Source organism: Gavialis gangeticus, unplaced genomic scaffold, assembly GCF_001723915.1.
Source record: "Gavialis gangeticus isolate Ggan-Ray unplaced genomic scaffold, GavGan_comp1, whole genome shotgun sequence".
In the NCBI taxonomy this organism is placed as follows: Eukaryota; Metazoa; Chordata; order Crocodylia; family Gavialidae; genus Gavialis; species Gavialis gangeticus.
The window spans coordinates 21,744,687-21,756,770 of record NW_017729011.1 but is presented as its reverse complement, the minus strand read 5'-3'; the positions used below and the strand labels follow the sequence as shown (position 1 = coordinate 21,756,770).

The window sequence follows — 12,084 nt, the reverse complement described above, 5'->3', positions numbered from 1 at the left end:
GTGCAGGCGGGGTACAAAGCAGAGTAAAAAAAAAAAAAAAAAAGGGCTGACAGGGTAAAAAAGCCAAAGTCATTTATCTTTTCCTGGGGTGCACAGAGCCTTTGGCAACTGGCTGCCCGCAGCTCCCGTCTCCTGGGCACAGGAGTCGCCGACAGCTGGATCCGATGGTACCACGTGGAAGCGCTGGGTGGTGCGTGAACGGTGTAGCCTCTTGCCTTTTCTTCCCAAAGTCGCTGGCCATTTTTCCACCCCCGGCCTTGGAAAGAAAATCCCTGGTGTGGGGTCTCTGACCCTCCAGGGCCAGCTAGGACGCAAGAGGATCCTGGGTGGTGCGGCAGCACTAGCTGCGTCTCGGCAGAGCTCAAGGGTCTGGGTGTTTCCAGCCACATCGGTAAAAAAGCTCTTTGAGTTCACGATAGCAGAGTCCTGACCGGCCTTGGCCCTGAGGGAGAGAGGTGATAGCACTTGGCTCTATCCAAGCGGCTCTAAAGGGCCTTTGGGTCCTAAATGTTCAGTCCTGATACTGCACATTAACGGGATGTTTCGCAAGCAGTTATTTCACGCGCTGGGAAGCTGTGTCAAGTCCCCCGCTAGGGCTTTGCTGCTATTTTAGTACAGTAATTCAAAACAAAGGAACTTACAGATCTGAGGAGTCTGGGTTCGAGCTATCATGATTGCTTTTGTAGCAATAAATGCAATGTAGTTGTATGACTAAAGGCTGTAATATATAGCGCACAAGTGCAATTACAGGTGTCACCTCTGTGCCTCAGTTTTCCCCATCTGTAAAATGGAGTTGATGATGCCGACCGCCCTTTAGAAGGGATTTGAAAGTGGCTGCTGAAAAGCTCTATACTGTGCATCGTATTAGCTGCTTTGCAATGCTTTCAGAAAGTCTGAGCCTATTTGCACTTTGCTTAGTTATATATCAGGAATATTGAGACAGCTGCTCCCTTGTTTTTGCTGGTAGGCCATGAACAGGAGATGGAGTCGTCTTAATCTGCCTGACATACGGTCGTGTTTAGCGGGTGCATGGGTTTGTATTTTTACCTGGGGGAAATAAGGTAAATATAAGCTCCCTGGACTTGATAAGGGGCCACATGGGAAATCATGATTACTTAGGCTGGAGAAGGGATTAATGTCAGAACTAGAAGGTGGGGAGGGAGCCGGCTAAGGGGAAGGTAACGCTAGGTTGTGCTGCAAGGAGAGCGATTGGGCTTGAGGGAGCGCCCTAGAAGATTTTTTTTCCGTCTAGCAAAACCAATTTACAATTTGCAGCCTGCTGTCCTCGTGCCGGGGCCATTTGGGAGCAGGGTGTAATTCCCAGCTTCATTGCACTCATTATGGATGCACTGCCGGTTGTGTTTGATATGTTCATATATAATTAAATAAACCAGTGAGCTTGCACTAAGGCTAAGCATCACTCTCGGTTAGCTCCGTGTTGGCCCAGAAAGAGTCTCGTTGCCCTTGTGATGGATGCTGCGGGAGAACGCTTGCTTTCAGGTAGCTTTCAAGAAGCTTCACTTGCAGCGCCAAAATGTATTGAGCAGAAAAAGCTTATTAATAGGGGGTCAGGATGAGTTCCCTAACTTTGCAGCAAGGATTTCTTAATAGCACCTGTCTCTCTTCAGTATAACCACAGTGGCTCTGTTCGGAGCAAGTTGTGCCATGGACGTGCTGACCTGCACCTCTGCTTGGCAAATGCATTGCCCCGCAGGGAAAGGCAAGGATTAACATGTTGCTCTCCTGGTATGTGATGTTGGGGGCATCTTGACACGTGAGATTTCTTGCTCCTGGGACAGCTGCTTCTGTATTTAAAGAGAGCGAGCTCTCTCCTAGCTTAGCCCCGGTCTCGAGTGAAAGCCCCTATGTTCAGCAGAGCTCTGAGACGACTGCCAGGTCCCAGTTCAAACCCTGCGGATGGCAGAAAGGCACTGACCAGCGTCCACCGGTTCTGGGGCAGGTCCCAGAAGAGAGCATTGCACAGGGCTAGCGTGCGACAGAGACTAAAAATAAATATATTGTGTGCTAAGAGCCAGGCCCACCTCCTGTTGGAGTCAGCGGGCACGTCTGCATCCCACAGCAGCTGGGCTTTGCCTAGGTTGAGAGCCCTTGTCTTGAAGTCCCAGGGGTAGCGGTTTTAGTATGTTTAAAATAGCTTGCAGTTCTCATTTGAGCAAAGTCCATTCTTCCAGGGAGGGAGCACTTGTCAAAAGGGAAGGGATATCTATAGCTATATCTATATCTAGAAAGAGAGTCAGAGCTGAAAATGTATTTATATGCATGCATATATAGATATAGATATGAGGTGTATATATATAGATATGTAAATATATCGATATATATAGATATGAGGTGTGTGTGTGTGTGTGTGTATATACCCACACACACATATACATATATGTGTGTGTATAGATATAGATAGATAGATCTATCTATCTGTCCATCCTAAAAATACATTTCCAACTCTAGAATTCAACTTGCTGAACTCAAACCGCATAGGTTATCTCTTGGTCCTCCTCCAAGCAGGGATACTGGTGCAGAAATTTGATAACACTTCCAGCGCTTGACGTCCCGCTAGGAAAGAAGAATTTGCTCCTAAGCCGCGCTGTCAAATCTGTTAGACAGATGTCACAACTGTTGAACAGTTAAATATTTGTTTGCTTTTCTGTAGTGCCTGGTAACACCGGTTTTACCAAGGTTATTGTATTTTATTGTATTTTTGGGGTGTGTTGGGGGGGCGGTTATTTGTTCTTGTGTTTTAAATAAATTCAATGGATCCTACGTTCACCTTCTTAGGGAACAAGGCAAAGTTATAGCAGATTTGGCCTAAATTATTCAGCTGTCTCGGCCTGGTAGGCTGGAAAACCCAATTATAGCACTGCTTTGACAGGAGGCTGGTAACGCGCCTGCTAATGGCTCTGCCGATGCATCGCGCTGTGCGCGCTGCGTGTCTTACACAGCAGCCTCCCAGGTGGGGCCGCGATACCCCCGAGGGCTCTGGCTCACGGCTTGGCAGGACGAAAGCATTTTCTTGAAGAAGCATTGCGTCCCGCTGGCACTGCTTGTTCAGAGCCGTGCTGAGACGCTTCGTCTCTTGGCTGGGTTACGAGGCGACAAAAAAAGTGATCCTGGATATAAATCCTGGTGGCTCATTAGCTGACAGTGATGAATGAACCTGGGCAGTCCTGTTTGCTAAATCTCCCTCGCTTGTCTCTGCTTCAGAAAGGGAGAGTCCCTGAAATGCAAGGCAGATGGGCTTGTAGCTCGGTTACTCTCCCGGGGGAGGTTCGGTTCCTGGCTGTGCCACTGCGAGCTGGTGCAGGCTTCAGGAGAGGACGCCCTTCCCTAGGGTGCAGAGCTGATCCGCTCGTGCTTTTGCACACCTGGGATGTCGCGTTGATGGGGGCTGCGAGAGCCAACGGGGAGAGCAGCCGGCGTTATGCGATGCACTTGCTGTTCCCACGGCAGGAGGTGGGCAAGTCGCCGCGCTTGTGTCCGAACAATGCGCCGTATCCATTTGGCTGCTTTGGTGCTTTGTAAATTTTGAGACTCTCAGAGCACCTGCCGAGTGCTGACCCCACACACCTCTGCCAGAGGCGCCGATTCCACCAAAGGCACCGAAACATCCCGCGACTCGTTCAGCCTTGCATCCATCAGAAGTTAAATCCAGGGTTTCTGCTCCTCCGTCCTCCCACTGCCAGCACCCGGCTGCCCTCCCTTGCAGGCGTGTAGTGGATTGCAGGGCAATGAGAGAAGGAAGAGGAGCGAGATGAGGATTTTACCTCTTCGCTTGATACCTGGAAATGCCGCTGATCCAGCATCGCTCGCCGTTCCTGATGAAGAGAAGCGAGGCCTGCAAGTGGGGACCGTCTCGGTGTGTCTGAGTTTCGGACCCCCAATGAGGGAGATGCTGCGTGGGCAGCTGGGAGCTTAGGGCATGCATGGGGGAGAGAGGTCTTGGCAAGCAGCAGACTCTTGTCTGGGAAAGGAGAGGAAACAGCTAATCTTCCTCGGTCTTCCTTTTCAGTACTGCCATATGGCCATGCCCGGCCCCATCAGCAATTGGCTGGCTTAGGACCACAAAATCCTCTTAGCGGCGAGCCAGGGCGCCGTGCGGAGGCAGGGGAGGCATCTCGGCCGTCTGGCCTTGGCCATGGACACCCTGGGTGAGCACGGAGAGGTGGTTGCTGGGCCTCCCTGGGAGCCCTGCAGCCCTGTAGCCCATGTGTGATCCATCACCATCATTTTTCACCTCCTGTAGGACATCCGTCGCCTCCGGCTGGGAGCAGCAAGGGGCTTCCTGGTGCTCACCTGCGAATGCCAGCCGCCACCCGCAGAGGAGCCTCTTCTTGAGTAGCCCTGAGCCAGGCCCCAGCATGAGAAATGTTCCTAGCAGCACAAGACCAGCTGTGTCGGATGCCCTGGGCTGGCACCAACAGCGCGGGCTGCAGCCCACCGGGTGGTTTCACCAATGCAGCCTGTCGCTGAAGAGGAGCCCCGCAGAGCTGCTCCAGGCGGTGCAGTGATGAAGGCTTTGCTTACAGCTTGTTTCCCTTAATATGCAGCAGCCTGGTGGACTCTCCTGGGTCCATTGTACCATCCTGCACAGTGCAGAAGAGAGGCAGTGAATAAAGAGAGACTCTTTTCCTTCTGTTTCTGGACTGCTGAGGTCAGGGTGTGAATTTGTCCTTTGAGGGCATAGAGCCACAACAAAGGACTGTGTCTTTACTTAAAAGGAAAAAGGAATTCATTGCTGCGTCGGGAGGGATCAAAGCTTTTCCCCCTTCCCCTTTTGCAAAGGAAGCAGTGGAAGGGGAGAGATGAGCATCCCTGGGTTTGTGCCTCTTGAAGTCCCAATGATTTAGCTTCAAAATCCGCCGAGCCGGCAGCACAATGCGAGTCCCCAGAGGTTTGGATCGCCCCGAGCGGAAGGTGCCCCTGGCTGCTGTGAAGCCCCAGCTTGCGGTCTTGGGCTTGGACAAAGTAGTCTGCAAAATTGTCCATTGCGGCCCCCAGCCCCGCTGCCTCGTGCTGCCGGTGGGCTTGGAGCTCTGGGTCTACGTGCAGAAGATGCGCAACCTGCAGAAAAAGAGGTAGGGGCCGGTGCCGTCCGGCACAGGGCATCGAGGCTCTCGCTTGCTTGCTGAGGGGGGTGGCATCTTCAGATTTGGGGGCTGCAGCACTAGCAAAGGGAGGGAGAGAGATGGGCGGCGTTGTGCCCACGTTTGCAGAGGCACAACCAGCCTTGAGCCTGCCCCGAGAGCTTGTGAATTGGTGCCGGAGCAGGTACGAGGCCAAGGGCGTTCTGCTCCTGCCCGGGGCTTTGCAGGTGTGGCAGTGGTGCCTGTTTTCCCCACCTGAATGGGATCTCTCTGAGTTTTCGGTCTAAGCCAGAGCTCCGGACTATTATTCCCTTCTCATTGGGACCTACCCTGGGACCCCTCTCCTTTGACCTGAACTCCAACGTCCTCTGAAGCCCTTCTTTAATTTCCCTTTGGGAGTGATGCACAAGCAGCCCCTTTGGTCTTGAAGCTGAATCCATGTAAAACGGGCAAGGGGAGCGGGGGGGGCTTTGGGGTTTAGGAGCTGAAGGGGATTTCTTGTAATGAGAAGATCTTCAAGTCTTGCCCCTTGGCATAGTGACAGAGAGGGGTCATTTGCCATGTCTGCTGCTGCGAAAAAGCTATCCATCCCTCCATCCATCCATCCACATACACACACACACATATGCCCTCCTCTGGTAGCTGGGTCCCAACAGGAGCAGTGATGGTAATTAGGGAAGTCAGACACTGAACAAAGCCGCCTGCTCAAGGACAAATAGATTTTAATTAAAGGCTGTGTGCAAGCCCTGTATTGGGTCCGAGCAGTTACTATGGTAACTCCAGCGAACTGCTCTGCAAGTGTGTGCGCACGCCTGTGTGTAGCGCACGGTTTGGACCCAGTAGCACAAATCTCGCCTCTGATAAGGCTCTCGCTGGCATATGTATAAACAGGCAGGGCTGTTGCCCCTGGAGCAAGTACGTTGTGTTTGTTGGCGGTATTGAGTTTTGGCGGGGGGAGATTGGTGTTAATTAAATAAGCACATTTTAGGGAGTTTGTGATTCATGTTTGAGCGAGCGATCTAGCAAGCTGATGGTGCAACCAGATTGCAAGACCCAAACCACCACTGTGCTGCTCTATGGGCCGTACTCGGGCCTCGGGGAAGGCCTGCTTAAACACAGCAGCCTGAGCATTGCAGTGATGGAGATGCTTTAAACCAAGGGTGGGCGTCTTCCCACCCTGAGATACTTTGAGTTCGAAGAGGAAGCATAGAAAAGTCAGGCTGGAGAGGATCTGCAGAGGTCACACCTTGTCCAACCCCTGCCTGAAGCAGGATCATCCCTGTCCAAACCACCCTGGACAAACCCATTGCCGAGCCTCTTAGCAAAAGTGCATGGGCCACCCCGACACCCCACAGGACTGCATGCCCGAACCTGCCACAGGGAAAGTAAGGGGACCAGGGTGACTGATGCTCTGCTGCTGCAAACGTTGTTAAAAGACCCTGGAGAGATCCCAGGAGGAAAGCAAAACCCTGCACAGTCTGCACCAGTCTGAGCATGGGACAAAATCCCCTATGAATACGGGGAAGCTGTGTGAGCGGTGTTACGGGGAAGGCGAGACCAGTTGACGGCTGCAGTCCTTTGTGTTAGCGTGAGGACCGGAGTCCCTTTTTATGAAGCTTGGCTCACGGCAGCCACTGGCAGCTCATGGGTATTGACCGCTTCACCGCTGGGCGCGATGGCTCCAGGGGCATTGCCGCTTGAAGGCCATCCTTGTGGGGAGGAGGGCAGAGCCGAGGAACATGATTAGCTAGCAAATCGGCTTAGCAGTCTGGGAGCTTGGACCCGGCTGGGAAGGGCCGGCCTGGCTGGTGTGCACGGTTCTGCTTACTTGTAGGAAAAATGCATTGGTGACAACATCGCTGGGCTGTCGCTGAGCCCATCTCCTTGCCCAGGAGCCTCAGGCATGGGCGGAAGGGCTCTGCGGACAGCCACCAAACCCCCGGCCCGGTTTAAAAGCAGGCGGGTGGCGTTTTTGGTGACCTGGTGGGTGGCGCTCTCCATCGGAGAATGGCCAGGGCACAAATTGCATCTATGCCGCTTAGTCCGTATTGACCTGAATCTGTTGGGGGTTGGCCTGTCCTATCCTTGGCCTCTTTGCTGAGATTGCCAGCAGGGTTCGGGGTCTGGGAGTCAGCCCAGAAAAGGGACGATGCTAAAGTGACATCCATCATTCTCTGCTCTTTCCCGACTCTTTCAGGGGCCTGGTTTGCCTGCTCGTTGTGTACGGACACTTTGGCCGGGGACGAGGCTGACTCTGTTAGGATAATCCAAGACAACTCAAGCCCCGGCATGGAGTCTGCTGGGGTTTACAGCTCATATCCCTTCCCATGAGCATAGGCATGCTGGCTTAAGGCACCTTTATCGTGAGCAACAGCACAGTTACTAGTGGAAGCTGCAGGACAACTTGTGCGTGCAAATCTCTTTGTTGAATCTCCCGGATGGTCAGGCAGTGTTAACCCTTCATCTCTCTTCCAGCTCCCAGGTCTGCAATCAGGGGAATCTCCTCTCTTGCACCAAAGCTGCCTCCCAGTATTACACTCCGACCTGCTCCCACTGCTGCTGCCAAGGTGGCCAAATACTTCACATTAAGAGCATTTTCCTTTCCAGCTCATAACTTTGTCCAACTTGCATACATTTGGGCTAGAGAGTTTTCTATGCCAGGTCTCTTCCTCGGGCTGAGTGGGTGTTGGAAAATTTCAGCCCAAAGTGTAGTTTTCCCAGACACAAAACTAGGGACGATGTTTTGTCCAAGACTGAATTCTGGCTCCTTTTTTCTTTCAACAGCTCTGGCTCCCTCAGGCTTTGGCCCAGGAATTGAAAATTGAAGTGGCAGGCGGGGGAAGGCTTTGTCAAGGATGTGCTTTTTGCTGTCCCTGTAAAAATGCACTCGGCCACAGCCAAGTCCTGAGCGTTGGAATAGCTGTGGTTTGCGTGCTCTTGCAGAGGCCTCTTGGAGCTCCAGAGGCTGCGATTTCCAAGGATTTTGGTCTGAGCTGACTTGGCCAGACTGCGCCTTTGCTCTCGCCATGGCACAGCTGGGTTCGCTCCTGGAGCAGCCCATCTGACAGTGTGAGGCAGGAGACCTCCTGCATATGGGGGTGGATATAGTACCTGGTTGTGCAACTGCAGGTCGCGATGCCGACGGCCAAGGAAGCCCATGCAAACCCTTTTTGCCCATGCAGCCTTAATGATGCTGTTTCCCAGCCGGTGGACTCAACAGTGTTGTTTTAACGGAGCTGTTTTTGCATGCGATTTGCAAGCTTCCTGCAGAGGTGGGGAGAAATGGGTCTGAGATTTGCCTTTTTCACTATATCTGGAGTCAAGTTATCCTTGGTGCAGCTGCCCTGACTGCTGGGCACTGACACGGGGGGCGGGTTTGCTCCGCATTTAACATGGCAGTAGCGGGGAACGGTTTTGCAGCCTGTGCACGTGCCTCGGTCCTGCCTGGGATGGACCCCGTCCAGCAGCTTGGGAGGAGGGTGCGCTCTAGTTCATTTGCTCCTCGGTCCGTCTCCCGGAGAGCCAGTTGTGATGGCTGCTGTCTGTAATTGCTGCACGGGGGAGAGGAGATGGGGAGCAGCTAGCCTGCATGAGACAGCTTTGGCAAATAGCTGCTCCCATTAAACTGAACCTCAGCCAGGTGGGAGCGGGGATCTGCAGCTCACAGGGGATTTGCTGCGTTTAAAGAAGGAGCCGGTCGTCACGTGTCCCCTGCCAGAGCGTCTCAAACCAGCTCTGACACTGGAGCTGAGAATTGCATCCTTGCTATACAGCGTATGCCCAGCCAGGATCCTTGCCAGGGTAAATTACAGCTGTGCCGATGGACGGTCTTGGCTCCAAAGCAGCGTGTGTATGTGCATGCTTGAGAGCGCCAGAGAGACTTACCCAGTAATTAGGACTCGCAGAGATCGGTTTTATTATTTTGGGGAGAATTTGGTGTGGATGCTTTCCAGCTTTCTGGCATTTCAGCGGCTCAAGGCGTGGAGCCGCGATGCTCGTCTCGGCTCCTTGAAGCAGCGGGCACGCTCTCATCGCTGGCCTCGTCCTGGCGGGTGAAACGTCCCCGTGGAGTCTCTGGGTTTGGGGCTTGCTGACGTTTCGGGGAGTGCTGCTGCATCCGAGACTGTAAACAGGCAGGTCTGTGGTTTTCCTTCTTCCACGCCGACGCGGCGCCCTGCCCTCCTCCTTCAAACCCTCCTTTGCTGGGACCTCCGGGGCTGGGTCGTGGGCGTGCCGTGGCCACGGCTTCTTGCATTGATGAGCGGCGTCTCGTACGCCCCTCCTGTGGGTCTGTTTCTGGTCTTAGACGGCGAGCTGCTTAGCCCAGGGGTTGGCCTCGGCTCTTTGCATGGGGTGGGGGCTGCTGGTGGAGGATTATGGCAGCTACACACTGGTGTTATCAAAATCCTCAGAAATTTGATGATCAGGTGATGGCGATCTGCATCTTCAACACACCTCGAAGCGCCTAGCATCGTCGAGGTAGTAGGCAGCTCCCACCCTCCGCCGGAGAACAGGTGAATGGAGATCCAGGAGCGACTGCCCGCTGTAGCCCCCAGGCTGCCCTGTGGCTGTTGCCACCCCCTCCCTCGCCGTTTTCGTGGCCAGGTTTCACAGGATGCAACCGTCCTCATGTCATTGGGCCTGCCAGGGGGGTCTTCGGCTTGAACTGAGCCCGTTGGCTCCTCCGGAGTCACGGGTGCAGCGTTTCCAAATGACTTGCCGCGGACTTCCCCTCTCTAGGATGAGAATAACACCCTTTAGCGACGGGGCTGTCTCCAGCTTGCAGGCAGGCTGCAAGCGCCGGTGAAGTCTGCGGGGAGGTGGTTAGCGCGGGCCCCGTGGCTGCGATCTGTCTTGTGGCTGCTTTGCAATGCAGGAAGCACCGAGGGACGCGCGGGTCCGCTCCTCAGCCGTGCCTAGGTACGTGCCTCGGTGAAGGAGATGCACCGGAGCCCAGCCCGTGACTGAGACCCCCTGCCTGGAAGCCTCTAATCGTGCTGTTTCCCTTCTGCAGCCCAAATGCGGAGCAGGGGGGTTGCTTGCACAAAGTTAAGAAGCACGAGGGTGAAGGCGTCCCTTACTCGGCGCGCGGGGGCTTGGCTTTCCTCGGGCAGCGCCCCGTAGCTAGCGCTAGTAGCCCGTGCTGTTCTGAAGGCTGGATGGTGCTACAAAGGCTTTGCTGGTATAACGGTGCCAGGGGAGCCAGATTTGCTTGCTCTCTAGTGGAGATGCAGCTGATCCCTGCAAAAGGAGGTTTGTTGCTGAGACAGTTCACCCATTTGTGCAAACCTCCTCCTCAGGCAATGCCATCTGGATGGGTAGACGGGCTCTAGTTGCCAGCACAAGTCAGGATGCAGCTGTGTTATTTTTCTTACACCTATAACTGACACAGTTACACTGCTAATGCTAACCCTTGGTAGCGGAGACCTTGCTTTCAGTGTTGGGGTTTTGAGCCATGCTAAAATCCTTGCCTGAATAGTGCTACGCAGCTCTGAGTTGCACAGAGCCAAGCTCCCCGCTGTGCAAAGGAGACCGTGATCTGCAGAGCTGTCAGGTGCCGTCGCTACTACAAGCGGCCGACGTTAGCAGCAACCGTGCGTCGGCTTCCCTGGCGTGCTGAGCCCTGCCGCAAGCGAGCTGTTCCCCCATGCAGCACCGCTTGGCACTGCCTTTATTTTTGGACGGGGCCGGCTGCAGCCTGCATCAAAGGGGGAGCGTTGGTGGTCCGCAGACAGTAGCTGAAGTTGCGCCAAGAGCACTGCGCCATTCCCCATGCACGGGGGAGCCCTTGGCTGTCGCGAAGTTCAACGGGTGGGAACTGGGCCCTGGCGCTGATGCATAAACAGGGCTGTGGAAAAACTGATGGCAGGAAGATGATGGGAAGCAGGTGCAGGCAACCGTTCTCCGCGGAGTGCAGTGTGGTGGGCTGAGGAGCTCGGCCCCTGCACCTCGTCTGCAAGCGAGGGGCTGTTGGGGCAGCCTGGAAGCGCTGAGAGCCACGGCCGGGTTGCTGCACATGTTCTCCGTGGGGGTCCACGGACCCCTGGAGGGGAAGTCTGCTGAGCTGTCTAGCCCGGATCATGTGGCTGTCGGGGGAGCGAGTCTTTTCCTCCCCTGCGTGCTCCCACTTTGGGTCAAATGATGAAAACCACCCAAGGGGCTGCGAGGCTGCAGTGTGGAGGAGACCTGATCAGATCCCGATCCCACTGATTTACATTTGGGAGCCCAAGTATTTTTGCACATTTAGGTGTCTAAATCCCCTTGACACATAAGTTGCATTTGAAAACAGGATGTGGGCTGGGTGATTTAGGAGCTGTTGAACACTTTCCTCTTCCTTTCTAGTAGGTGGTCTGGTTCTCCCTCGTCTCCAGCCTGCCACCCTTGGTGTGTGCATAGGCCTTTACAGACCCCGTATCTGTGACAAATGTAGCCCCTCCAGAGCTGACTCCCTGACTGCTTGTCTCTGAACAGGATGGAGGCGTCCTGCCTCGAGCTGGCGCTTGAAGGGGAGCGTCTGTGCAAGGCTGGAGACTTCAAAGCCGGGGCAGCCTTCTTCGAGGCAGCTGTGCAGGTGGGGACGGAGGACCTGAAGACTCTCAGTGCCATCTACAGCCAGCTGGGCAATGCTTACTTCTACCTAAAGGAGTATTCAAAAGCCCTGGAGTACCACAAGCACGACCTCACGCTAGCCAGGTAAGCACGCCAGCTCTGAGCGAACGCGGCCTCGATCGAAGGCAAGATTGCTGGCATCTGAGCCCGTGAGTGGGGAAGGGGCCTGGCTAGGAAGCATGTGTCCAACAAGAGATCTCGGGTGCCAGGCAAGCAATGTCTTCAGGAAGGTCAGAGCTGCTGCAACCATCACAGGGCGGTCAGACACGTGGGCTATCAGTTGACTTTTCTTGCAGTTTCGCTTACGGCCCCTCTGCCGAGCTCCCTGTCTGGAGGCATCCGTGCAGCCCCGGCTACCGTTGCCCGTGACCTT

At 54.5% G+C, this 12,084-nt stretch overlaps 1 protein-coding gene across 1 annotated transcript in view; it reads left to right on the top strand.

The window, feature by feature from the left end:
- The window catches only part of GPSM1 (G-protein signaling modulator 1), an 85,753-nt gene that overhangs the window by 5,939 nt on the left and 67,730 nt on the right, over positions 1-12,084 (top strand). The window contains exon 2 of the mRNA XM_019510312.1: positions 11,574-11,795. Coding sequence (XP_019365857.1) covers positions 11,574-11,795 — 222 coding nt within the window. The remainder of the gene's footprint in view (positions 1-11,573; positions 11,796-12,084) is intronic.